This window comes from Musa acuminata, chromosome BXJ2-2, assembly GCF_036884655.1.
Source record: "Musa acuminata AAA Group cultivar baxijiao chromosome BXJ2-2, Cavendish_Baxijiao_AAA, whole genome shotgun sequence".
Taxonomy (NCBI): Eukaryota; Viridiplantae; Streptophyta; class Magnoliopsida; order Zingiberales; family Musaceae; genus Musa; species Musa acuminata.
Genome location: NC_088339.1, coordinates 28,655,554 through 28,682,509, shown reverse-complemented (window position 1 = coordinate 28,682,509; position 26,956 = coordinate 28,655,554). Strand labels below are relative to the sequence as shown.

The following is a 26,956-nucleotide window of genomic DNA, read 5'->3' as shown; positions in this document are numbered from 1 at the left end:
CCCACTACTATCGTTTAAATTATCTTTTTGCTCATCATTTGTATGTTATTCGTACACGGGTTGTCACATGCTATATCTTATATCGGTAAAGTCGATAATGTTTGGTAAATAAGATTAAATGTTTCAATTTCATAACTATAGAGATCTTAATTTAAATTTTTTAAATCTAATAATCGAAATACTAAACTAGTCTAATTACAAGAGTAATACCTATTTATCCCGACAATTGACCAGTTGAGTCGAGTATTAAAATCAATCCTCATTCCCTTGATAATAATAATTATAATAATAAATAAATAAAATTGGAATTGACTTCCAGTTTTATGGTATCCAGGAATATATATTTTAACCAATATGGTATATCTTAAGAATTGATGGTAATAAATACCTGATGTTGAGTTACAATGATTGTATACTTTGAGATAGAATTGAAGTCTATTCTTTATAATTGTTATAGGAAACAAAATTCTTAATTATTGTATATAACCCAGTTTATCCAACATCCTCAGTTCTGTTATGTATCTGAGATATTGCCAGGTGACTCTTTGTTTGTCTATAATGTCGGAGAAATACTTCCAAGACTTTAATATCTGTTTTTGCAAAAAATTATCGATAGGATAATTGGTACTTTCGTTCAATTAGCAAACAATAACTCTGTGTCATCTTTTAAAGTCATCATTGTGGAGAATGATCGAAGTATTTGTGCATGTCAATCGAATTATTTTATGTAACTGCGTCCACCTTTCTTCTCATTCTTGGTGACATTTCTTAGAGATGCTGCAAGGTTCTCTGTGCAGGTTGGATCTCAATATAAAATATGAAGCAGATGACGGATAACCATTGTTGCCTGGAGCATCATTGGGTCAACTGTTCCAGAACAGGCGAGGACATGCACAACACTACCTCAACGTGCTTGCACCATTCTGCTGAAGTCAATCCTTGCAGCTTCAAATACGTGAAAGCATCCCTTGCCCGATGAGACCTCTGTTGCTGTTGTAGCATCCCTTCGACGCGCACCATGCCGGCTTACCACATAGAACAGATGAGTGCAGACTCAGAAGCAGACTATGATTCCTGCGTCGAAGAGCATTCCGATTCCAGCAAGCTCAGTTCCCCCATGGGGACGGAGAAGCAGATATCGGTGGATCCGCTATCGTTGATGCAAATGGTGAAGGCAGGCGCTGCTGCCGCCGATCTGATGACGCATCTGCCGTCTCTGCCGCCGCTCGCGCGGCCCAAGTTTGTGAGCTGCAGCCTTCCTGGTTCTGCGCTCTCCTCGCCGAAGTTCCACAAGAGTTCCAAGAAATGGAGCAATCTAGCTCGCCAGCACTCGGCCGCCCTCTCTCGGTTCGCCATGGAACAGAGGATGTCCCTGCGAAGGAGCAAGTCGTGCGGGGAGGGGAGATCCTCCGCGCCATCCGATGACCTCATCGACATTTTGTCGACAAGATCGAGCACTGAGCATTCCGGTAATGAAGATTGCGTCGTCGATGAGCCCAGAGACGAGAACAGCAGCTTTGAGGATCCCAGAGAACTGCGTCGTCGTCAAGGCGAGGAGAGTGTGAAGTGTGGATGCTTGTTCTTGCCTGGTTTATCCCACAAGAAGAAACAAGTCACCTTGCAGGCCTACCAAGCGGAACCCAAGGCCGAACAGGTGCAGAAATTGGAGGCCACCCGAGAAGACGAAGAAGAAGAGGCTATCGATAAGGGCAGGATTAGCACTGTCCCACGGGCGGTTTCTCTCGAGAAATTCGACTGCGGGTCTTGGACGTCGTCGTTGTCGCCCGCTTTGGGCGGTGATGTTGATGACGGTGTTCACTCCTGCTTCGACTTGCCACTGGAGTTGATCAGAAGCGGCCACAACGACACCGACTCGCCTGTCAGTGCGGCCTTCGTGTTCGACAGGGATCGCAAGGGAGTTCTGAAGAAGAGCTCGTCGAGGTTCGGCTCGAGTAAGTCGCAGGCGTCGTCGTCGAACCGCCACGTGAGATTCTCAACGTCGGGGCCCATCTCTTATCCAGCATCGCCATCCTCTACCTGCATCACGCCGCGGTTGCAGAAGGCGAGAGAGGAGTTCAACGCGCTCTTGGAGGCACAGAGCGCATAGCTTCGAGCGCAGGTGTGCATGTTGATGCAGATGAAGTAAACATTCTTATGAAGATTGCCTGTATCTCATCTGTAACCTTATGAAACATTCCTTTATCTCTGGTTATATGTATACAAATACCCCATTTAGTGTATTAACCAATCTTCATTTTCGTGCACTCTAAAACATTGGTAAATCCTTTTCAGTGCAAGTTCTCCAATCTATCTACGTAACTTCAAGTAATCCCCGGCTTCCCAGTTACTTCTTTGATGTAATTGTTCTTCAATCTTACAGCGAAGCACATCTTTATTTCCAAGTGTTTGTCTGATGATTCATTCTCGTGTGTGAGCCAGACGGGGTCCGATCATCTTGAGCTCGAACATCCTGACTTCTCCGGCGACCGACCGCAGTGTCTCGTCGAGGACGTAGGGCGTGTTGTCGAAGAAGATCTTGGTGGCGTTCAGGAGCTCCCTGCACGGGTCACGGCGCATGGCAAGGGTGCCGTGGTAGTGGAAGTACTTGATCCTACCCCCTGTTTCGGAAAGGCTCGGCCCCGCTACGTTCTGCGAGAGGTGCACGCCGGTGGCGGACGCGCTCCGCGGCTGGATCGCGTACTTGTGATCCCTCCTCACCTTCCTCCGCGCGTCCCGGTACACCAGCTTCTCAATGCCCCACATCCTGCGTGCAGCACACACGAAAGCCATTGGAATCAGCATACGAGGAGGGAGAAGATAGCGAGTACTCCGTTGTAGTGTACGTCTAATAACGTGGCAGGAATAAAGCAAGCAACAAGAATTGATATGGACCAGAATGAAATGGCGGCTACCTCGAAGTCTTCCCGTAATCTTTGAATTGGCAGAGCGTGTTCGACATTGGCATTTGCTCGATCGTGAACTGCGTATAGCCGGAGAACGATTCGAGCAGTGGTTCCAGTTTGGTTTCCGATGGCAGGTAGATGAACTCATCCATGTCGAAGACGAAGATCCACTTCGCCATGAACTTGTACCTATGCAAGCAATCGTTGAGCACCAGGAACTGGTTATGGTAGTAACCATCGAACCTTTCCTGCTCCCTGACGTCCTGCAAGGTCAGGAGGCCCTTCTCCATCCACGGCCTCAACACCTCCATCACGTCCCGGTGGACTCCGCCGGCGTCATGGATCACGAAGTGCGACTTCAAGCCGAAGAGATTCGCGTGATAGGCGATCCATTCCCTCACCCGCTGCGGGCTAAGGTCGCCATAGAGCGGAGATCCGCAGTAGAGGCAATCGTACTTCGGCGGTGTTGAAAACATCGTCACGTTGACGCTTCCGGGAGTTTCCTCCATCGCAATGAACCTCTCTTCCGTCTCCGCAGCCCGGTCACTACCACCGCCGGTGGTGGCACGGAGCACGAGGCACCCTCCGGTGCCATCGGCCCCGACATCAACCGCGAACGTGCAGTTCACGACGACGACGGTGTAGACGCGGCCGTAGCCCCAGTCGGGGAGGATGGTGTGACCGGAGGCAGTGACAGAGCTGTTGTCGTCGCCATGGAAGGTAAGAGGGAGCCACTCGCAGATGAACCGAGGCTTGGCGAAAACATGGAGGGGCTTCGAGGCGAGGCCGACGACCGCGAAGCTGTTCGGGCCGCCGCGGTATGCGCCCATCTGTATGAAGAGGTAAGCAGCGGATCCGACAGCGTTAAGAGCTCTCTTCACCACGGAATCAGAGGTCAGCTCTTCCTTCATCAAGCTACGAATGGCAGAAGAAACGTTATGAGGTGGTGATTGGGGCCATGACCACTTGTATGTAGTGGAAGAGCAGATGGTAATCTCAGAAGGAAGAAATTGCACGATGAGTATAACCAAAGAGCAGAAAAGGACAAGGGAGACGAGAAAGAGCTTCATATCAGCATTGTTGCAGGTAACACCTGCAAATAATGTTCTCTCCCCTTTGAGCTTCTCCATCCTCATTCTCAGACTAATGGAAGCTCATCCACGACAAAACCACTCAAACATGCTTTCTTTCTTTCTGGAGTCCTTGTACTCCTTGGCTTCGGATTCCATCGAGTGAAGACGAGGAGCAAAGATTACGCTCAAATCCACGACAAAGAGAATCAAAGCTCAAAGAGACATTGCAAAGCGAGAAAATGAAATGATTAACATAAATTTGGAGTAGACCTCATTATATTAATCAAGATCATAACTTTCGCCCAATTTGAGAAAGATTGAGATATTACAACAATAATTGAGAGGTAACATCAGATAAATATAAAGCTCAAATACTTCGATCACTTTTTAGAAAACAGACAAAGCATACCACTCCACACGCTTGTCAAAAAGTCACTCCAAACTCGCACAAGGGCATTACTCCACCCACTGCAACGACAAAGCTCGTCCTGTTCACAGCTCCCTCTACGAGAAGATGACAGGAGCATCCAAGAATTCATCGCTGCAGTAGAGACCCGGGCGCTGCTTGTACTGTGAGATAGCCAAGAACAGCAGAGCTCACGGTAAGCTGTTATTTTCTCCTCTTTTACTCCAAAAGAGAAAAAGGAGTCACTGTTTTCACGAATTTGGAAAATATAGGATGAGAAACATTGACAAGACTAAATTCATCCAACCACGTTTAATTAATCAGGCAATGTGTATCAGCTTGCCCGAAACAGGACTAAGCTGGCTATTACTTTTGATGGAGTGATGATCCATCGTGATCTTGTGCTATCCTTCCATTCTTCACCAAAAATTCAATGAACTCAGTCTCATGGTTGCTCGATCCAAAGTTCCCTAGCTGGATTTCCTTGAGTCGATTCAGCATTCCACCGGTAAGCTCTTTTGATGTCCACCATATGTGTTCTTCAATTATGGAGTACCACACCTGTATCAGGACAATCGATGTGAAATGCCTGTTCATGTAATTAAATTCAAACAAAAACCAGGTATCTGAAACTGTTAAACTGATTGCTAAGAGTTTCATGACATGACATTACCAGCTCATTGTGTACCACCAAAATCTCCAGATCAGGCATGTGCTTCAGCATGTAGGCGATGGCTTCCATGCACTCCCTGGAGAACAAGATGTTTAATCTGAGGTACTTGAGGTTAAGAAATATAGGCAAATATTGTAGGTGTTCCTCCACAGAGAGCTGCTGGACAAACAATGGATCAAAGGTTGTCATTAGGAAACAGATTGAAGTCAGTCAGGCATATGATTCGAGGATGAATCACCAAGCAAAGCTACCTGATTCCCCAGATATGTAATCGTTAGGGAGCTTGCATGTGAAAGACCCTTGAAGATCTCACTGACACTCCATGCTCGAACACTTGAATTCTGAAGACTCAGATTGAAAAGAACGATGCTTGCATCGACTAAATTGGCCATGTCGCGAATGAAGCATCCCTGTGCTTTCCCGGAAGTGTAGTGGAACGATAGAAGCTTTGGAGTTGAGATCACGACCTCGTTGTAGGCGTCGAAGATGCAGCGAGACACCGTCAGCCACTTGAGCTCGTTTGCAGTAATCTTCAGCAAGTCAAAGTAGCAATCTTCCAAGCGCAGCTCCTGAAGTACCGGGCAGCTGGAGATCAGCGTGCCCAAGGAGGACTTGCAAGACTGGATCCCCTTCAGGTGCATGGTCGTCAGGCTGCCAGGACCGACGGCACCGTCGTCAAATACCACCTTCCATAGCGGCAACACCAGTTTCACGCTGCGGAGCGACTGGCATCGGAAGAGGGAGTCCGGCACGATGCCGCTGCCATCGTCGCCACTGCCGACGGACACCTCGATCTCGACCTCCTCCACGTTCCTCTCTGCGGCGTTCTCCAGCCATCTGCGGACATAGCAACGGTCGATGTTCTCCGACACCACGAGACGGAAGGTGCTTATGGTAACGTCGGCGTCACGGGCGGCCCATGCCCCTTCCACGAGCTCCAGCAACGATTCCCGCCGGGGGAACTCCTCTTGGTAGAAGTGCAGAGAGGGGACGGCAGACCACAGGGGCCGCCACCGCGTCGACAGGACGCTGGTCCTCGCGGCCTCTCTCGTCGAGAGAAACGACAAGATTTGGTGGAGGACGGCATCCGGAAGCTCGCTGATCGTATCGCCCTTCAAGTCCGTGTCCACCATGTCCACAAAAGCCCGGAAAGCAGCGCGATTTCTACACAGAATCAATCGATCTACCATGTCTCTTCTCAAGAAAAAGAAACCGAAAGACAGAGAAAGGAAAAATCCGAGATTGCTAACCACAAAATAGATCGTCCGGCACAAGAAATCACGCTTCTCATCAGGGGTTACTTCACTAAATCTCGTTGTTTTGCTTGGAAGCGTTGCATCCAAGACGAGAAGGGGGTGATGATTTCGGCAAGAAATCGCGAGATTGCGATTGGATTCGAGAAGTAAACGAAGTGGGGGATGGTAATCAAGATTGTTACCTTCTCGCTTCGTCCTTGAGAGCCGGCCGAGGGAAGCCCTAGTAGGTATTGGCGCCGGAGAATCGGGAGCAAGAAGCCAAGAATGGGGAGATGGAGAGGAAGGCGGTGGACGGAGTGCAGCACTGGCACGGTCAGGAGTGGCGGCGTATGTATCGGACGGCTGTAAAAAGCAATCATCTTCAGGATGGTCATGTATCTGTATCGGACGGCTATGACGTCCCTTGCTCTTTAAGAAGTTGACTCGGAGTGGCAGGACTTATCGACACTGGGAACACGAATCGTAATGCAATCACAGCGATCTTGGTCATCGTAAGAGCAGCATCCTTTTCACATCAGCAGCAAAGACATTGCAGAGTAACAAGGAACAGCTGTTTGATGAAGAAAATAGATACAATGTGGAAACTGACTGCACTGGTCTTATTTCACAAAGTATATGACATTATATTACAACACAAACGAGCATTCAGACTTGCAAATTCTCACATATAAAGAACAGCAGTCTGCATCTGAAATTTCACACAAACCTCACAATCCTATCACAAACAAGAGGAAGTAGTGAGTAAAAGGTGGTGCAGCATATTGAACCTGAAGTATGTGGAACTAGAAGAAGGAGCGTTTGGAAGGAGCTCTGCCCACAGCTCTCATAAAGTTCGCCAGCTCGAACACCCTGGCCACCTTGGTTCCCCTCTTTGCCTCCGCCGACGCCTTCTTCTCCGCCGCCTTCTTGTGCGCATTCGCCACATCGTTCTGCATCTTCTCGATCGCCTTCGCCCGCTGCTCATCCAGCTTCCTCTGCTCATGAAAACGAAGCAAGCATGCACAAGAACAGCTGAGAGCTGCATCATATCATTCACATCATATGGTATATCGTTGATGATGGATGGTACCTCGACTTTCTTCAACCAAGCACTGGCTTTCTCGACCTGCTCGCTCTCCCACCCGTTGATGATCACCTCCTGGCGCTTGCACCGGTTGTTGATCTTGGCCACCTCCGCGGTCTGCCACGCCGATATCCTTGACTCCACCTCCTCCTTCATTACCAGGTGCACTGCGAGCTCGTCAACGGAATCGGCCGCTGCGGAGTCTCCACCCGGCGGCGGGCGGCGGGGGGACGGGATGGGATTGCTGTCGGGGACGATAGCCAGGGGGTTGGTCTCCTCCAGAGCGTCTTCCCCTATCCTCACCAGCTGGTTCTGCCCGCCATCGACGTTGTTGTTGTTGCTGCTGCTACTGTTGCTGTCGTTATGCATGGTGGAGCCGGCGACGACCATGGCGCTGAACTCCCTGCTCATAGTAGTGAAGTTCTCAACGACGGCGGCGTCACTCCTGACCGAGAGGGAGGACGATGGGTTGCTGCCGCCGTCCCAGATCTCCCTCCGGCGGCCTCGGCTGGTGTAGGAGGGGGTAGCTAGTGGATAGATGTCGCGGAATTCGTCGTTGTCGCTGGGGCCTTCATGATCATCATCATCATCCGCTGGTGCTGCTGTAATAGTAGTGGGAGTAACAGCGTTGATGCGATGCCTTTGATCATTCAACATGTCCAGGTGAAGCGTATGCGGGGGTATGAGACCGGTATAGATATAGCAAGCGCGTCAGGTGGATAAGGAGGTGGTGGCGAGCCCGAGTGCCCATTTGTCTAGTCGGAGAGCGACAGGGAGGAGGAAGCTTCTCTCTTTGTGCAATGCATGCCATACTGAGGTGATTGATGTTTGGCGTGGCACCAACCAAACTACGTGCTTTCCCAAGTGATAACGAACAAAGTAAAATTCTATTTACACGCACACCCACCTAATCCAGCTTTCTAAGTGGATACTTTTCTTCTCCTTCACAGCTTTTGTATGAGGAGATCAGTGATTTGGATTTAGACATGCAACCAGAGTTGGACTGCTGTCGCATAGTGCGTGATTGAACTGAGCTTAAGATTACTGTAAATGCAATGATAAAAACAGCCTTTGTTGAGTGTAATTTGATCAGGTAGTGGTGTGCACAGTGCAGTCAACTACTGACGACCGTGCTTTGTCGGTGGAATCATTCCCCCCCCTTTAATTACCGGGACGCGTGGACGTACGAGAAGCAGAATCGTCCTATCTCTCTCTCGCTTGTCTTTTCGTGGATCAGTCGACATGCACGCAGGCGATCGATGGCTGCGTTGCGGGGCGGCGGGGAATGCGACGCCATGCCCGCCTGTCGACAGACTGCACACTCGCTCGCGGACTTCCTCCCAGCTCCACAGTAGCCCCGCACAAGGACACGATGCCCCACCACCCATACCTCGACGAAAGAGAGAACGGACACATCCCTGTGACGGCAGTCACTGTTCAGTGCAGGTCCACCAGCGCTGCAACAGCCGGGCAGGGTTGACGTGACCGGTTCTTCCCATGCTTCCGTTGATTGGTTCAGCAGCAGCACTGGCGAACCGCGTGTGTCGCACTCGGGATCAGGAGAAGGAATCCGCCTTTGCTCGGTGTGGCCAAGGTGTCGAGAGCGTGCCATGCTTGTGAAAGCCACTCGCCTTGCCGTCCACAGGAACAGGACCAGCATTGCCCGGAAGAGACGATCGAGTTCTGCCCCTTGCCGACGCTGCCGTCAGCGTCATCGCCACTGATCCATCACATCTTGTATGCTGACCATTCTGCGGGACTATGATTGAGGATCGCTACTGCTCGGATCGCATGATATCTCTCGGCTGGAGTCTTGTCCATTCGAGTTCATTTGCGTGCACGCTCCGGGAAACACCAGTGATAATTTTGCTCATCAAAAGAAGCAATCTTTTAGTAACTCTTGCAGCGTTCTCATTCGATTTTTATGATACTCTCCAGCCTCACCTAGTGAGGTAGAAAATAATGACGGCCAATGATAGGGTTTATTTTGGACCCCAAATAAGTCACCGTTGACGACACACGTCAAGTCACAATCGATGTCACACGTCGTCAGAACCCTACGACACACGCTAAGTCGGGTTCCGTATCAAGACACTATGTGACGCGACAATCTCAGGAGCTTGGGGCGGTGTCGTCTGATGCCGCTCAGACATTCCCCAAGACGCCAGCGGGTCAGAAATGTCGTCCCATCCCACAAGGGTCAGCGACCACACTGAACCGACGTGCAACCAACCCTATCACAATAGTATAAAAGCCCCTGGCCAACGTCTGGCCAGGAGAGAAGAAAAAAAGAAGGCAATTAAATCCTTTACTAACTTGCTCGTCGGATGGGCCAAAGTCGGGAATCACCCGACGAAGATCGTTTTTACATGCAAGCGACCATCCGCGAGCGACGAGCGTCTCAACCCAGGGAACGCCATCCACTGTGCAAAGAAGAGTAGTCAACCGACCCGAATCCCTACCAATGCCCACCCGCACTCCTTCCCAAGGGCGCAACCATCTCATCATCCAGCTCACTTTACATGAAGCTCCCGACATCGACCCACGGACCTAACCGGACTGACTCATCAACCATGGCATATTTGTTCGCTAACGGCCAGCACAAGAGAAACAACTCCTAAGATATCTATCATGCATCGCCAAGGTATCATATATTCAGCTAATTACAGAGTTTTCACGAGGCCAGAAGAACAAGATTGAAATACCAAGGCAAAAACTTCGAAACATCCAAATATGATGGTTTAGCTCAGGCAAATCAACAAACACCTTATCGGCATCAAACTCTCCACAGTAAGCCACCGACATGTCTATATGTCCAATAATACAAACACCTTAAACTAAAGAAATACAACATTTAAAGGTTTCTGATCATGAAAATATTGAACACATACGTCTCACATAAGCATAATTAGACCCTACAAAAAATCTAAAAGAAATAAGCCCATCATAGACAAGTCAAGCTGCAGACACAGTCCACAAATGAAACCATTGAAACCAATAAATCACAAACAAGTTAATATCCCCAATCATAATCTTCAGTGCTGAATTTGCAAGATGGAAAACTCAAATTCTCGCAATCATAGACTCAATTTTCCACTTCCACTCGTCTCACATCGATTGGGAGGGGGGGTTTCTCCCTCTCCTCGTTCCTATCTCCCTCGAGGCCACCCAATGGCAGGACGTGTGCTTACTGAATCCTATTCTTTTTCATTTACCCTTTTATCCTTCTACCTTGACTTATTTACTCTTTTTTGACTTGACGTGTCATAGCGTGTACGCTTGTGGTATTGGCAAGGCAAAAATTATATAGTGTCATTCAGATGGTGACACAAAAATACCACAATGGATATGTCGATTTGAGTGTAGATTTTAACTTGTTTTTTATTTTTAATTTACCATTTTATTTTCTGGTTCAACTTATTTATCTTTTTATTCTTCTGACACAAAATATTATTATATAAATAAATATATAAAGAATATCGTTGTAATTGTTTGCCTCCGACTTCGAGATTTTTCAAGAAACCTATCACATTTCGATTGAGTTTGATATGATCAAGTAATTGACATCTTCTATGAATATTCCTATGAATATTTCTCGAGGGGGTTGGTTCAGAACCAACCCAAATTCTAATCTTCTAAGAATATTCCTTTTGAAAATATTCATGTGTATAGAGTCATTCAACTTAGACTTGACATTAAAGGCCTCCAACTTGGAGATTCTTTAGGAAGCCTATCACATTCTAGTTGAGTTCGATCTGATAGTCGAGAAACCAACATATTCTATGAATATTCCTTAAGGGGGTTAGTGTTAGGAAATCTGGGGCGACATCATATGCGCAATGAAAAAATAGAAAACAAAATCCTAGAATTTCCTGCAAAAAAGAAGGTTTTATCGTCATGTAAAAATTGATGCGCAAAAACCCACGAAACTGAAAAATTATGCATAAGAGAATTACGATCTACATGACATGGGCAGTGAAGACGCTCATCAAATCGCTGGCCAAAACTCTTCCTACCACACAATCAAGAAGGGGTTGTCCATTCAAGGGCTATAGTATAAGGAGGAGAGGGAGAGAGAAGAATATGAGGAGGTAGCTAAAAAAAACCTAGCCTAGACCCTTTGGTTCCCTCTTATTTATAGAGGCCCCTTGTCAACTTAACCATAATGGATCTTATCATATTGGGTATTGGATCTCCATCCAACTACTCGAGCCTCTTAGATTAGTGGATCTCTACTAAATAATCTCTTATTGGCTCTTATTGGATCTCATCCATAACATCAAATAATTCAGAGATTTATTGGATAACCAATAAGATAGGAGCTTCAACGAATATCTCGTATCCGAACCTCTACTCATCGTAACACCTACCATATGTGTATGACCCTCTAGGCTCAATATCGAGCTGGCCGTGAGTCATACCTATCAGAACTCATTTTGAATCAATAAATTATTATCTCCATAATAATTCACTCGACTCATCGATTGTAAACGTATTCGGCCGCTACACTGTAGACCCGAGACGATATAGGGGAATCCAATTCATTAGACATGTCTGTTCTCAATTATCATGTATCTATAGTCCTTCATCCATCTAATATCCTAGAGACTGTATACCGGGCAAGGTGTTGTCATACTCATACAGTTTCAACTCGAGTCTCGCTCTAATCATATTCTCCCGAAGAACTCTTTTTCTCTCAATCTGAATGACTCTGGCCAGAGATTTGTCTAAGCAAAAACACATGAAATATTCTTCTCATGACATTAAGGGCAGATCTATGCAGATGATCCTCTATCGACACTCAATAGCCATCGTAAAGTTTGCTGCTACTCTCGACGACCGACTATGCTCGATCTGAAACTTCCAGATCTATAAGTCTGGTATCAAAAAGTGGATACTATACTTTGATCTATGCCAAATAAGTTTATCTCATGCTTAGGTCAATAATTTTAAAAAATAATACATAGGTATCAAAAAGTTGGTATCTCAAGTCTAAGGACCAGATACACCATTAATACTATATAATTGTTGTATGACAATAAGGTGTCATCAACCATCCAGCATTCCGTGAGCAGATCAATCAGTGAACTCATTCTCTAATGAACACCTGCACTGTATCCCTAGTCCTCACATGAGCAGCTAAATTACCTCATCATATGGACGTGTATATAGTACACCAATCTATCCGGTTATCTCGATATCCCTCTCAAGTAACATATGACCGAGATTATTTAGAGTCTGTGTTTAAAGACCAATCGGTCTCATTATCGTGATCTCATAAGGATATGATTCTCATTGCACAGATGAATGAACATCACAATATATTCATGCAACTAGCAATATAAAGTGATAAAGTATCAAATAAATAAAAAGAATGTGTATCATTTCACATATGTCATCACTCACATGATTGGCTTGCAGGACACCTATGACTAGCAGTTGGTTCGTAATCAACCCAAATTCTACTCTTCTATGGATATTCCTTTTGAGAATATTCCTATTAAGATTGCACATCAGATTGCAACATTTACTCGTTATGCTTCGATGAGACCAAGCAAAGCTTAGCATTCAAGGAAAATGTCTCGTGCTTGGCAAATAGGAAACAGCAAAGTGGCATGGTCGACTAGTAGCACATCAGCTAGCTGCTTGGTGAGGTGATGTGGCTTAATTGGTGAGGCATGTATCCTTTGATGTGATCGAATCTAGGAGGTATTTTTAACCTCTAATATAATCGTATCCAATGTATATCCAATGCAATTAAATATAACCATAAAGCATCTCATATCCTGACATAATTGAATTCAATCATGAAGTATATATTATCTTCGACGAGATTAAATTTGAACACAAAATATCCTTCATATTAGGCCTAGATGATTCAAGCGACTTCTTATAATGTCTAACGATTCAAATGACTTCTCACCCCCACAAAACTATTCTAGTGGATTTCATGATGATTAACAAAGTCCTTCGACTCATGTATTTTAATTTATCTAGAGCTCTCTAAATTCTCTGAATTTTACATTATTATTTTTTAAAATTACTGACCTAAGCGTGAGATAAACTTATTTGGCATATGAATTTCCGTCCCAAATAGCTTGTCATAGATGAAGAAATGAAATTCCAACCGAAACGAAGAAATGCTTCCAAAGGAAAGTCCTCAAATAAATAAAAACTTTCCTTGATTGCATACCAAATAATGATTTTATAGAAATAACAAGTTCTTCTCCCAATTGGATTCGCAAATTTTCTTATTAGGAAGATGCATAATAACGAAAGCAATAAGCAGATACGAAACGGATTCAGTTTGAATATTTTCCTTATGTAAATAGTCTCAAAATAAAATATAAATAGGATGGCACCAACGAGACAACATAATACCATCAAAATAATCTCTTTCGGAGTGAGCTAAGTCAAAGCAACCTATTATTATTACCATCATACAATCAACCATGTCTCGTGCTGGAGTGGCTTCCTTTCTCATCCTATGTTTGCTGATCGCTGCTTCCAGTAAGATGTTATTCTTTTGAGTCTGTATTTTTTTTCCTCGTTCAATTGAATACAAGACTTGCAGAGACTGATGAGGTTTTTGTATTGGATGCAAGATTATTCTACTGCGCAGGATCTATGCTGTAAGGATCACCATAAATGGAATGGTACCGAGCATTGCTTGGGAGCCGCCGACAACGACGCCTGCAACACTTGGTGCATGTCAGACTGCCGGGGAGGAGAATGCAATGTTCGCGCCGGATTACACTACTGTCACTGCTACTGTTGATCCAAGAGAAGTCGACTGCATCGATCATATGTTTCGCAAGTTGTGGTCTTTGATTATTCTGAATAAAAATAAGGAATAATATCGTGGTTGATTTTACGGTTGATGGTTCTATTATAATTACAAAAGATCGTGGTGAAGATTTAGAGAGGGAAAAGAGTTTGATATGTCTTTTGCCATAATGCTTTCCTCAAAATACTTAATAAAAAACTTTAATTTATGTTCTTTTTAACTTAATAAAAACTCTAAATCATTAGCTCAAAATACTTGATTGTAAGATACTAATAATAATATACTTTTAATTTATGTTTATTATAAATAAGTTTTCATGAATAAAAACTTATTTTATAAATAAGTTTTATTATAATCAAAGAAAATTATATCTTTAGATCTTGCCACACATTTGGGAAAATTATAAATTCTTCTACGAGTGTGTTAAAGAGTGCAACAACAGCAAAGGTAGTATTTTCTAAGATTTGAGATATGTCAAATCATGAAAATATTCGACCCAACGAGTATCATAGAGTCGATAAGTTTTTACTTAAGTTTCTTTTGTAATTTGATAAGGACCTTCTCACTTTGGTACCAGCTTACTTTTGGCTTATGTTGGGTCACTCACTTTAATTCATCTTAAGACCAAGTCTTCTTCCTCAAGTCAAGGAAGATGAACTCTAGTGTTAAAGGTTTTAGCCACCATCCTTTTGTGTGCTAAGTTCCGAAGATGCACTTGGGCTTTAACTTCGGTTTAGATTTGCTCAAAGCTGGACCTCTATTTTTCCCTTGATAAAGTGTAAGTATGGACAATCAATAATGCCATCTTGGGAGAGAGTAGAGCTTCGATTCCATATGCCAAGTAGAAAGGGGATCACCGGTGAAAACTTTTAGCATAGTTTGATACCCCCATAATATGCTAGGAGTTTATCCACCCATACTCCCTTGTTTTTCAAGACTCTTTTTCTTAATCCATCTAATATAGCTTGATTAGTTATTTTAATCTGATCGTTAGCTCATGGATGCATCACTGACTTGAATCTTAGGTAGATTATGAAGGAATCATAGAATTTTTTTAAATTTGTGTTGTCGAACTATATTACCTGTGATTAGTACTTGTGGCACTCCAAATAAAAAAAATGATGCTTTTCCACATAAATCCTTCGACTTGTCATTTTATGGTTGTCGCTAATTCGGTCTCAACCCATTTAATGAGACAATCCACTTTGAGTATTATGTATTTTCGCTATCCTATAATAGGTGAGAAGAGTCTTAGAATATTCAATCTTCACAATGCAAAGGGTCATGCCGTATCGACGGAAGTTACTCTACTGCATGTAGTCTCTAGAATCTGACATTATGCTGACATCTATCACAGCATTGGGCGTACTTCTTGGTATCATGCTTGAAGGTTGGCATTGGTAGAGTGGAAGCAAAACACTAAGGAATGCGATGGGGAACCATTTATAAAGCACCTCATCCCATTTGTTGCCTACGTACTTTTCTTGCTTCAGTTGTCTTGTCGGGAAGAGCCTCAATCTTTAGATATCTCATAATGTTTTCCATCCGAGTGGCCTTTAAATCAGTTGATCTATATGGATGCTGCTTTGAGTTATGACTTTCCAAGTTATTCCTCTGAATGATAGGATATCCTCTTGTGGTATGAAAAGAGTGTATATTATCATATTGTTTTTTCTAGGAATTTGAACGATGTGAAACATTGGCTTGCCTTTACAAGGTAGGATGTCATAGTAGAGTCACGAGCAGACTCGATTAGAAATCCCTAGCGAGGCTCAAACAAATCCCTAGCGAGTATGGTACTAAGTTCTTCGGCTCAAACAAATCCCTAGCGAGGCTCGATTAGAAACTGTATGGGTCTGACAGTACCATACTCGGTAGACGGTCTCTGGGATATTAGATGGATAAGGGACTATAGGTACACGGTAACTGAGGACAGATAGGTTCATTGGATTGGATTTCCCTGTATCGTCTAGGGACTACGACGTAGTGGCGTAGTACGTCCATAGTCGATGAGTCGAGTGAATTATTATGGAGATAATAATTCACTGAGCCAGAAGGAGCTCTGACAGGTATGACTCACGGCCAGCTCGATATTGGGCCTAGAGGGTCACACACATATGGTAGGCATTGCGATGAGTAGAGGTTCAGATATGAAATATATGTTGGAGCCCCTAACTTATTGGATATCCAATAAACCTCTGAATTATTAGATCATATGGATGAGATCCAATAAGAGCCCATAAGAGATTATTGAATAGAGATCCACTAATCTAAGAGGCTTGGGTAGTTGGATGCAGATCTAATACCCAATAGGGGAGGATCCATTAGGGTTTGACATGTGACCTCTATAAATAGGAGGGATTCAGTGGTTCATAGGTTAAAGCATTTGCTTGCCTCTCATATTCTCCTCTCCCTCTTCACCTCAGCCAAAGGAACGTTTGAACTCCTTTACCCTCTCCTAGATATCTACAAGGAAACAGGGATATACGATCTCCCAATGTAACACAATCTATTCTATACATAGTTCTCCCTATGTAACACAATCTATTATATACGTAGTTTGTTTCACGGATTTTTGCGCACCAATCTTCGCATGACGACGAACATCTTTTTGGGAAATTGGAAATTTTATTTTTTTGTTCTTCCGCTGCGCATGTGATGTCGCCCTCAAGATTTCCCAACAGTGGTATCAGAGCCATGTTGTTCGTGCGATAGATTGGTTTTGAATTGCATGTGTTGTGTTTTGGATAAACTTTTGACGTCAAAATCGTTGACGCATAAGAAGGAAGGGTAGCATCATTTGCTGCCCTCGATCTGCATGCCTGCAGTGGCAGCCGCAGCCCGGCAGCACAGCGCCGGCGCATGCGCAAGCGCTGCACCTACAGCAGCCGGCCGGCGAGTAGGCCTACGGCCGGCGGGGCTGGCAGCCCGCGGGCAGAGGCGCCTGCGGCCGCTTCTCCCGCAGGGCAACGACGCCTGCGATCGCTGCTCCCGCGGGCAAAACCCCCTCGCAGGGGCGGCCGCCCGGCGGGGCAGCACCGCTTGCAGGCGCTGCCCCTCGGGCAGAACCGCCCATGGAGGCGACGACGCCCGCGGGAGTGCCTACCTGCAGGGGCAGCGCCGCCTGCGGGCGAGCTGCCCGTAGGCGAGGGCAGCGCCCCTGCCCCCCACCCCCCACCCCCCATCGCATAGGTTGCCGCCGGCCAAATGGCGACGGCGGCGGTAGCAGCAGAGGAGAGGGCATTAGGGCATCTTATGGCAAAAGACAATTTTGCCCCTAGGAATTTCAGAAATTATAGTTCTTTTGATTTTTGTCCAAATTACGAAAATACCCCTCAGAATTTAGAAAATTCATTGCATGTCTCTGATTTTAGAAAATATTAATTAATTAAAAATTTTAATTAATAATTATTATTTTATTATCTAGTAGTCCTACATGATGATGTTTTATACATGTGATGCATGAAAAGTGGACATATGATCATGGACCGTGTGATGTGTGTACTTGTGATTATTATTATTAAATCCTACGAACCTCCATTGTTATTTCTCGTTTATTGTCGGGCCTGCGTGCCTATGATTAAGTTGTAATCACACGAGGAGGCGTAGTGGGAGCGTGGAAGCGATAACGGGACCCATGAGACGGACGATCGCGATGCATGGAGATGCATCGAGATATCGACGGAACCGACGAGGTATGGAGATGCACCGTCGCACACATAGATCTTGTTGTGAGTGATTAGGCCCACTAGCTCGGGCCTGATCACATTAGGCTGTGGTCCATGATCATTTGGTGTGATTACTTATATACCTACTATATATATATATATATATATATATATATATATATATATATATATATAGCATGCGATGTAAATATATATTAAATATGTATATGTGTGACATGTCATATTAGGAGACCAAATCATAGAAACTCCTCTCTCGATAATATTAAGTCGGTAAACGTGAGGCAATTAGATTGACCTATGTGGCCTTCTATCGTTATAGGTAGGGACCGATTCCCGGTGTATATTGAGTTGGTCGAGTCCCTCGAGGCTCACCTATATCGTGATTCGCTATCTTGCCTATGACATAGAGATGTCACCGGTGACCTGAGGACATGGTATACTTGGTCGAGTCCTTCGAGGGTATATCATCGAATCAGACTCATCTTGTAACGATGATGTTGACTTAACCGAACATCATGGTTGGTCGAGTCCCTCGAGACTATGGTGATTTGGAGGCCGAACAGGATGAGAATCACAAGGAGTTGTGATCGGCAAGAGTTGCCTACCTTTTGGGCTTAGTGTGATTGGTCGAGTCCCTCGAAGTTACACTAAGATGTTGATTGGATCTTGATCCCCACTAGAAGTTTGTCGGAGACTTTCGTTTCACGTGCTAAGGGTGTCGCGTGACTCGCTAGTAAAATAATGGGAGCATATTAAGATAGAAGTTCATATCTGTTTATTTCTTACAAAATTTGTATGTTATTTATTTCTGGTGCATTTTTATTTTTAGAAAATGTCACTTTCAAATCCTAGCATACTTGATGTCAACCGCCTCACTAGTCCAAATTATACGGATTGACTCTGCAACTTGAGAATTGTTCTCACAGCGGAGAAAATCGTGTACGTCCTTGATATAGTGATGCCTACGCCCGAGGAAGGGGTAAGTGAGGATGCGATCACTCGCTACATGAAGTACATTGATGATTCCACTCTTGCTTAGTGTTACATGTTGGGCTCTATGACTCCTGAGTTGCAGAGATAACATGAAAAGATGGATGCCAGATCCATTCTCCTACAAGTCCGCAAACTGTCTAAGGAACAAGGAAGGACTCAGCGATATGAGATATCTAAGAGTCTCTTTCACGCAAGAATGACTAAGGGGACACCGGTTCAGAACCATGTCTTAAAAATGATTGAGTGGATAGAGAAACTCATAGGTCTATGAATGGTCCTAGAGGATAACTTATGTATGGACATTGTGCTTCAGTCCCTACCAGATTCTTTTTCACATTTCATAATGAATTTTAATATGAACAAGCTTGAGGTGACTCTCCCATAGCTCCTCAATATGTTGAGGGAGGCAAAGAGCACTATCAAAAAGGAGAAGACAGTTCTCTACACTAGGAAGACCAGAAAGAAAAGGAAAGGAGAAAAGTCCCTTAAGAAGGGCAAGGGCAAGGGCAAACCAGGTAAAGCAAAGGTTGTTAAGAAAGACCCGACAAAGGACAAAGGCCAGTGCTTCCATTATGGCAAAGATGGGTACTGGAAGAGGAACTGCAAAGAGTACCTTGCAAAGAGGGCTAAACAGAAGTTTGGAGAAGCTTCAGGTACATTCATGATCAATCTCAATTTGTCAGACTCTTATGATAACACATGGGTATTGAATACCGGTAGTGCTTATCATATATGCAATTCGTTGCAGGTTCTGGCAAGGCCAAGGAGACTGAAGAGAGGCGAGATGGACCTCAAGATGGGCAATGGAGCAAAAGTTATTGTAGTAGCTAGCTGTTGGTGAGGTCGCCCTACATCTATCTAGTGGAGCTATTATTGCATTAGATGCATGTTATTTTGTTCCTTCTATTATCAAAAACATTATCTTCATTTTATGTTTGACAGTTAGTAGATATAAATTAGTTTTTGAGAATAATGATTGTTCAATATTATTAGATGATGAGATCATCACGAAAGGAACATTGCATAATGGTTTGTTTATGCTAGACACTACTCTACATATCATGAATGTAAGTGTGTCTAAGAATCAATGAGGGAAGGATTCAAAAGTTGCTAAATGATGGATATCTAGATCCATTCGACTATGAGTCATATGCAACTTGCGAGCCTTGCCTTCGTGGAAAACTGACCAACTCTCTATTTAGTGGAACTGGAGAGAGAGCCACTAAGCTATTAGAACTCATACATAGTGATGTATGTGGACCCATGTCAACTCATGTCATTGGTGGTTACTCCTACTTCATTACCTTTACTAATGATTTCTTAAGGTATAATTATGTGTATTTAAAGAAGTACAAGTTCGAGACATTTGAGAAATTCAAAGAGTATAAGAATAAAGTGGAGAACCAGATTGGAAAGAGTATCAAGACTCTTCGATTAGATCGAGGAGGTGAGTACTTAAGTACAAAGTTTACTCAGTTCCTCAAGGACCATGGGATATTATCCCACTGGACACCTCCTTATACATCTCAGCTCAATGGTATGTCTGAAAGGAGAAATCGTACCCTATTAAATATGATATGGTCCATGATGAGTTTCGCTGACTTACTCATCTCATTCTGAGGATATGCCATAGAGACCGTAGCTTACTTTTTGAATAGAGTTCTAACTAAGTCAATAGTGTCTATATCATATGAGATATGGAAAGGAAAGAAACCCGATCTTAAGGTTGTTAAGATTTGGGACTGCTCTGCCCACGTTAAAAGACACAACCCCGATAAATTGGAATCAATGACAGAGTAGTGCAAGTTCGTGGGATACCCTAAGGAAACTTGTGGGTATTATTTCTATCATCTCGAGGGCCAAAAGGTCTTTATAGCCAAGAGAGCAATGTTCCTTGAGAAGGAACACATTCTTGGCGGAGACAGTGGGAGCATGATAGAGTTGAGCGAGGTTGGAGAACTTAGCTCAAGCACCACTCTACAGCCCGAGTCTATTAAAGTACCAAATACACAAGTTCCAACTTTACGTAGGTCCGGCAGAGTATCACATCCTCCTGAGAGATATGTGGGACATATTAGAAGAGAGGATGTTGAGAATATTGATCTTCAAACTTATGAGAAGGCTATTATGAGTATAGACTCCGGGAAGTAGCAAGAAGCCATGAATTCTGAGATGAATTTTATGTACTCCAATAAGGTTTGGAACCTAGTTAATGCGCCTGAAGGTATTGTACCCATCGATTGCAAGTGGATCTTTAAGAAAAAGATCGAAGTAGATGGAAAGGTAAAGACTTATAAAGCAAGGCTAGTGGCTAAGAGGTATCGTCAAAGGTAAGATGTTGACTATGACGAAACCTTCTCACCCGTAGCAATACTAAAATACATATAAATTCTATTAGCTATTGCAGCACACTATGATTATGAGATCTGGCAGATGGATGTGAAAACTGCATTCTTCAATGGGAACCTCGAGGATGAGGTGTATATGATACAACCCGAGGGATTCGTATCCAAGGACTGCCCATATAAGGTGTGCAGGTTGTTTAGATCCATTTATGGACTAAAGCAAGCTTCCCGAAGTTGGAACATAAGATTTGATGATTCAATAAGATCTTATGACTTTGTTAAGAACGAAGATGAGCCTTGTGTGTACAGGAACATAAGATTTAAACACATATCCTAAATAATCATGGTCATATGTTACTCGAGAGGGACATCGAGATAATCGGACAGACTGGTATGCTGTATAACCGTCCATATGATGGATGCAACTGGTCTCATAGCTGCTCGTGTGGGGACATTAGGGATACAGTACAGGTGCTCATTGAAGAATGAGTTCACTAATTGATCCGCTTATGGAATTCTGGATGGTTGATGATACCTTATTATTAGACAGTGATTTCTTAGTCCCAATGGTGTATCTGGTCCTTAGACTTGAGACACTAAGGATGTCTTGTATGAGTGCTTCATTCTTTGATACCAGACTTATAGGTTTGGATGTCTCAGATCTAGTATAGCCGGTCATTGGGAGTGGCAGTCGACCTTACGAGGGCTATTGAGTGTCGATAAATGATCATCCACTCTCGGCGTTGTTAGGATCGGAGCGGCACTAAGAGGGGGGGGGGGGGGGGTGAATTAGTGTAGCGGATTAAAACGTTGGTTTCGACAAATCTTTCGTACGATAAGAACGGAACTTGAAAAGCTTAACTTGAAAGCGTATTCTTAAAGTTGCGCAGCAAAGGTAATAAGGAACTAAAGCATGTAAGAAGGTTTGCAGTAATGTATAGCAATAATGAAATGCAAACCAGAGATCACGCCGATTTTAGAGTGGTTCGGTCAAATGACTTACATCCACTTGCGAGGCCCCTCTTTGATGAGGCTCCCACCTTCCACTAGCAAATCTCTTGAAATGGAAGGGCAAATACCCCTCTTATAACCTTTTACAAGCAGTTCAACCTCTTACAAATTTTCAGCAAGAAAGAAGGAGGAGAACTCTCTAGCAAATTGAAAACAAGAAAGGCAAAGACTCTTCTAAGACTTTTCTCTTAATCACTTGCTGCTCAAAGAGTTGTATTCTCAGCTGAGACTTGAGGGGTATTTATAGGCCTCAAGAGGATTCAAATTTGGGCTCCAAAAAATTTGAATTCTCTTATGTTCCCGATGCTGGCGGTGCCACCGCCCAGCCAAGCGGTGCCACCGCCCAGCGCTCGGGTGCTGGACGGAGCAACCGCCCAGCCCAGGAGGTGTCACCGCCCAACTCTCGGGTGCTGGGCGGTGCCACCGCCTGGCTCTCCGGTTCACTGGTTTGGCTTAATTTTAGCCCAAACCAAATTTGACTTTGGGCCCAATTGGCCCCTAACCAGGATATAGGATTATCTCTTAATCCTAATCCTAATTATAAGTGAACTACATAACAAAACACATCCTAAGCAAGTTTTCAACCGCGAACGTCGAGTCTTGTTCCGGCGAGCTTTCCGACGAACTTCCTCCGACGGACTCCCATCAAGCTCCCGAACTTGTGATGACTTTAGCGAGTAGCCGAGCCTTCTCGGTGATCTCCATGAACCTCCGACAATCTCTTCGGCGAACTTCCGAAAATTCCGACAGGTTCCCGATTTCTTCTCGGTTGGTTCCGGCAACATCTCCGACGATTCTTCGGACTCTTAAACGTCCATCAAACTTGACTCCGGTATCCTTGCTTTATGTTTTCTGGTTATCGTAGTTAATCCTGCACACTTAACTCAATAATATGGATTAGATCAATTAACCCACCAATTGATTATATCATCAAAATCCGAGATTCAACAGGCGTCATGAGAGGAATATTACATGTATTCTTGCTCAGACAAATCCCTGGCCAGAGTCATTTGGATTGAGAGAGAAAGAGTTCTCCGGGAGAATCCGATTAGAGCGAGACTTGACTAGAAACCGTGTGGGTCTGACAGCACCATACCCGGTATACGGTCTCTGGGATATTAGATGGATAAGAGACTATAGGTATACAGTAACTGAGGACAGACAGGTCCAATGGATTGGATTCCCCTGTATCATTTGGGGACTACGGCGTGGTAGCCTAATACGTCCATAGTCGATGAGTCAAGTGAATTATTATAGAGATAATAATTCATTGAGCCAAACGATGTTCTAACAGGTATGACTCATGGCCAGCTCGATATTGGGCCTAGAGGGTCACACACATATGGTAGGTATTGCGATGAGTACTGATTCAGATATGAGATATCCATCAGAGCCCCTGACTTATTGGATATCTAATAAGCTCCTAAATTATTGGATCATATGGATGAGATCCAATAAGAGCCCATAAGAGATTATTGGATAGAGATCCACTAATCTAATAGGCTTGGATAGTTGGATGTAGATCTAATACCCAATAGTGGAGGATCCATTAGGGTTTGACACGGGACCTCTATAAATAGGAGGGATTCAATGGTTCATAGGCTAGAGCCTTTGCTTGCCTCTCCTATTCTCCTCCCCCTCTCCATCTCAGAGCAGGCCTGGAGTTTTGAGGAGCGTCATTGCAACCCTGTTGTGTGGATCACCGCTAGAGAGGAGGACGCTTGACCTCATTCACCCTCTCCTAGAGATCTGCTTTGGAAACAGGGATATACAATCTCCCTCGGTAACATAATCTATTTTATACGCAGTTTGTTTTGCGGATTTTTATGCACCAATATTCGCACGACGACGAACATCTTTTTGGGAAATTGAGGATTTTATTTTTTTGTTCTTCCGTTACACATGTGATGTCACCCCCAAGATTTCCCAATAGAACGAGTCCCAACATCTCGTGAAGAGGGAAGCTTTATAAGCAATTCAACGAGTACCTTGAGTGCAAGAGAGAAAAGAGAGAAAGGAGAAAACAATGATTTTAGAAGGTAGAACAAACAGTTGCAAGTCCACAAATAACTGCTCACCGGGTGCTAGGTACGAAGGTAAGTTCCCATCAAGTTAACGTGCAAACTTATGATGATTGTTCAACGACTGACATAAGGAGGAGAAAACTGGTAGCGGGGTGACGTTAGACAATAAGAAAGAGAGAGGGTGTCACAGAAGCAGCAATGGTTGCAAGATCAGAGTTGCCGTTGCCGAGGAAATCTTGCTAAGGCAAGAGTGGCTCTGATACCATGTTAAGAATGAAATGAAGAAGATATCTCTGTGTTTAATATGGTGCTCTCTATTTATACACATTAGGAGAGAGGATTTTCCTCGACAGAGCAACAATATTTTCTTATATAGTTGGAAAAATCTTAGTCGCTATCATGGGAAATCTTAGTTGCTATTAGTTTAATCAATTCATGAAGTATCCATTATCTGTGATGAGATTGAATTTGAACATAAAGTGTCCTTCATGTTAGACCTTGACGAATGATATACAAGTAATATTTGATGATTTAATGTTCAACGATTTAAGCGACTTCTCGTATCCAAGTAATATTCGATAATCGTTTGAAATTATTATCGTAGATTTCATGACAATTACCAAAGTCATTGATATGACTCAAGTATTTTAATTTACGTAGAGTTCTCTAAACTCTATGATTTTTTTATTATTTAAAAAAAAAATACTAACCTAAGCGTGAGACAAGCTTACTTTTGGAATATGAATTTTTGTCTCAAATAACTAGTTTGTCGTAGAGGAAGAAATGAAATCCCAATCGATAGGAAAAAGGAAGAAATGCTTCAAAAGGAAAGTCCTCAAATGAAATACAGTAGCTTTTATTTTTTACCGTGTTTTCAAATAAAAAAAACAACTTTTCCAAATGACGTACCAAATCATGATTTAATAGAAATATCAAATTCGTCTCCCTCCTGGATTCACAAATTTTGATACAAAATAACCAAAGCAATAAGCAAATAAGAAACGGATTTTGTTTGAATATTTTCCTTATGTAAATATTCTCAAAGTTAAATATAAATAGGATGGCACCAACGAGACAGCATAATACCATCAAAATAGTCTCCTTATAAGATACCGTAGGAAAAGTTAGATTCAGGCAATGGAAGTCTTTGCAGCCATGGCCTCCTCCTTTCGTCGTCTCTCTTCTCTTCTTGTTTTCGTTGGTTTCCTTTCCCTGCTCCGCCCCTGCGCTTGCTACAACCGCATGAACTCGTCCGACACTGACTTGGCCATGTCGCCGGCTGTAGCCACCTGGTACGGGGAAGCCGAAGGCCCTGGAAGTACTGGTAATGTCTACAATGTTCCTGCGTTACGTTCTGAAGTATGCATGAGAGCATACGTGAAATAGTGGATCAGCATGTATGTGTATAATATATACAGGTGGCGCATGCGGATATGGTGATGGGGTTGCCAAGGCTCCGTTCGATTCCAAGATAGCAGCAGGTGGTACTTCGCTGTACAAATCAGGCAAGGGATGTGGTGCTTGCTATCAGGTATACACGCCTTAGCCAGCTAGCTAGATTGTCTCATTTGCAACGTAGATAATGCTGGGAGACAGATTGATGATGGCACTGATCGGATCAGGTTGCGTGCACGGCGAACCCTGCATGCTCCGGGAGGCCGGTGACCGTGGTCATCACGGACCAGTGCCCCGGCGGCCCGTGTGCTTCCGACGCCGTCCATTTTGACCTCAGCGGGGCTGCCTTCGGGGCCATGGCGAAGCCTGGCCAAGCCGCTGCGCTTCGCAGCGCGGGCTCCATTCACATACAATACGCCAGGTGACAACCCCAACCCGGAACTCAACTGCCACTCGAACACCCTTATCCTAACATACTCTCCTGTGGCTTCGTAGAGTGCCCTGCAGCTACCCGGGCTTTCACGTCACCTTCAGGGTGGACAACGGATCCAACCCAAACTACTTCGCCGTGCTCCCCGAGTTCGTTAATGGGGACGGCGAAATCTCGGCCGCCGAAGTGGGGCAGGGGAGCTCGTGGACGCCCATGCAGTCTTCGTATGGCGCCGTTTGGAAGCTGAACGCGCCAGTGCATGGTCCAGCTTCGATCCGGCTGACCTCCGCCGTGTCGAGGAAGACCATCGTTGCCACCAACGTCATCCCCGCGGGTTGGAGACCAGGGGCCACGTACTCCTCCAACGTCAACTTCTAACAAGTCTAAAACAATGCACTAAATTGCTACTTATATGAGATCATATGATTCACAAGTTATGATTCATGTGTGTTTGATTATTATGAATAAAAACAAGGAATGAATTATCGTGGTTGAATTTTAGAGAGGGAAAAGAGTTTGACGTGTCTTTTGCCATAATACTTTGCTCGAAATACTTAAAAAAAACTCTTTAATTTATGTTCTCCTTAACTTAATAAAACTCTAAACCATTAGCTCAAAATACTAAATTATAAGGTAATAAATGTATACTTTTAATTTATGTTTTTATCGATATCCGATGTGAACGTAAAAGCAACGACACACGCGGCCTTGTTCCAATAGCATCAAGATTGAGACTTATAGGCTGATTAATTGGCATTTTATCCCCCAAAAAAAAGAAAAAAAAGATGATGGTAGAAAAAAATAATAAAATAATAATAATAATAATAATAAATAAGCGAGAATAAATGACCCGAGAAATGAAATATCTTGATCCAATTTACTCATTCCATTTGACACAACTCACCCAA

At 44.0% G+C, this 26,956-nt stretch overlaps 5 protein-coding genes across 9 annotated transcripts; 2 read left to right on the top strand and 3 right to left on the bottom strand.

The window, feature by feature from the left end:
- Positions 1 to 1,018: 1,018 nt before the first annotated feature.
- On the top strand, positions 1,019 to 2,107 carry LOC103976270 (uncharacterized). Its single transcript, XM_009391473.3, has one exon. It carries the CDS (start codon positions 1,019 to 1,021, stop codon positions 2,105 to 2,107), a length of 1,089 nt encoding a protein of 362 aa, XP_009389748.2.
- A 213-nt stretch (positions 2,108 to 2,320) lies between these two features.
- On the bottom strand, positions 2,321 to 4,525 carry LOC103975608 (galactan beta-1,4-galactosyltransferase GALS2-like). 2 transcript variants are annotated; one of them, XM_065096380.1, is made up of 3 exons: positions 4,386 to 4,525; positions 2,913 to 3,818; positions 2,321 to 2,764 (listed from the first exon to the last, which is right to left on the bottom strand). In XM_065096380.1, exons 2-3 carry the CDS (start codon positions 3,812 to 3,814, stop codon positions 2,419 to 2,421), a joined length of 1,248 nt encoding a protein of 415 aa, XP_064952452.1. In that variant the 5' UTR covers positions 3,815 to 3,818; positions 4,386 to 4,525; the 3' UTR covers positions 2,321 to 2,418. The 2 variants fall into 2 exon arrangements, with proteins under 2 accessions (XP_064952452.1, XP_009388895.2); XM_009390620.3 differs by lacking the exon at positions 4,386 to 4,525 and adding an exon at positions 3,997 to 4,114.
- On the bottom strand, positions 4,225 to 6,821 carry LOC135583387 (F-box/LRR-repeat protein At3g58900-like). 4 transcript variants are annotated; one of them, XM_065096383.1, is made up of 4 exons: positions 6,494 to 6,821; positions 5,307 to 6,238; positions 5,056 to 5,214; positions 4,225 to 4,943 (listed from the first exon to the last, which is right to left on the bottom strand). In XM_065096383.1, exons 2-4 carry the CDS (start codon positions 6,186 to 6,188, stop codon positions 4,749 to 4,751), a joined length of 1,236 nt encoding a protein of 411 aa, XP_064952455.1. In that variant the 5' UTR covers positions 6,189 to 6,238; positions 6,494 to 6,821; the 3' UTR covers positions 4,225 to 4,748. The 4 variants fall into 4 exon arrangements, with proteins under 4 accessions (XP_064952455.1, XP_064952453.1, XP_064952454.1 ...); XM_065096381.1 differs by having other exon boundaries at positions 5,307 to 6,219; positions 6,306 to 6,813; XM_065096382.1 differs by having other exon boundaries at positions 5,307 to 6,219; positions 6,494 to 6,813.
- Positions 6,822 to 6,882: 61 nt separating this feature from the next.
- On the bottom strand, positions 6,883 to 8,104 carry LOC103975605 (remorin 4.1). Its single transcript, XM_009390614.3, has 2 exons — positions 7,381 to 8,104; positions 6,883 to 7,285 (listed from the first exon to the last, which is right to left on the bottom strand). Exons 1-2 carry the CDS (start codon positions 8,029 to 8,031, stop codon positions 7,094 to 7,096), a joined length of 843 nt encoding a protein of 280 aa, XP_009388889.2. The 5' UTR covers positions 8,032 to 8,104; the 3' UTR covers positions 6,883 to 7,093.
- A 17,262-nt stretch (positions 8,105 to 25,366) lies between these two features.
- On the top strand, positions 25,367 to 26,553 carry LOC135605013 (expansin-B15-like). The gene is made up of 4 exons (XM_065094682.1): positions 25,367 to 25,547; positions 25,642 to 25,754; positions 25,846 to 26,039; positions 26,114 to 26,553. Exons 1-4 carry the CDS (start codon positions 25,379 to 25,381, stop codon positions 26,424 to 26,426), a joined length of 789 nt encoding a protein of 262 aa, XP_064950754.1. The 5' UTR covers positions 25,367 to 25,378; the 3' UTR covers positions 26,427 to 26,553.
- Positions 26,554 to 26,956: the final 403 nt, after the last annotated feature.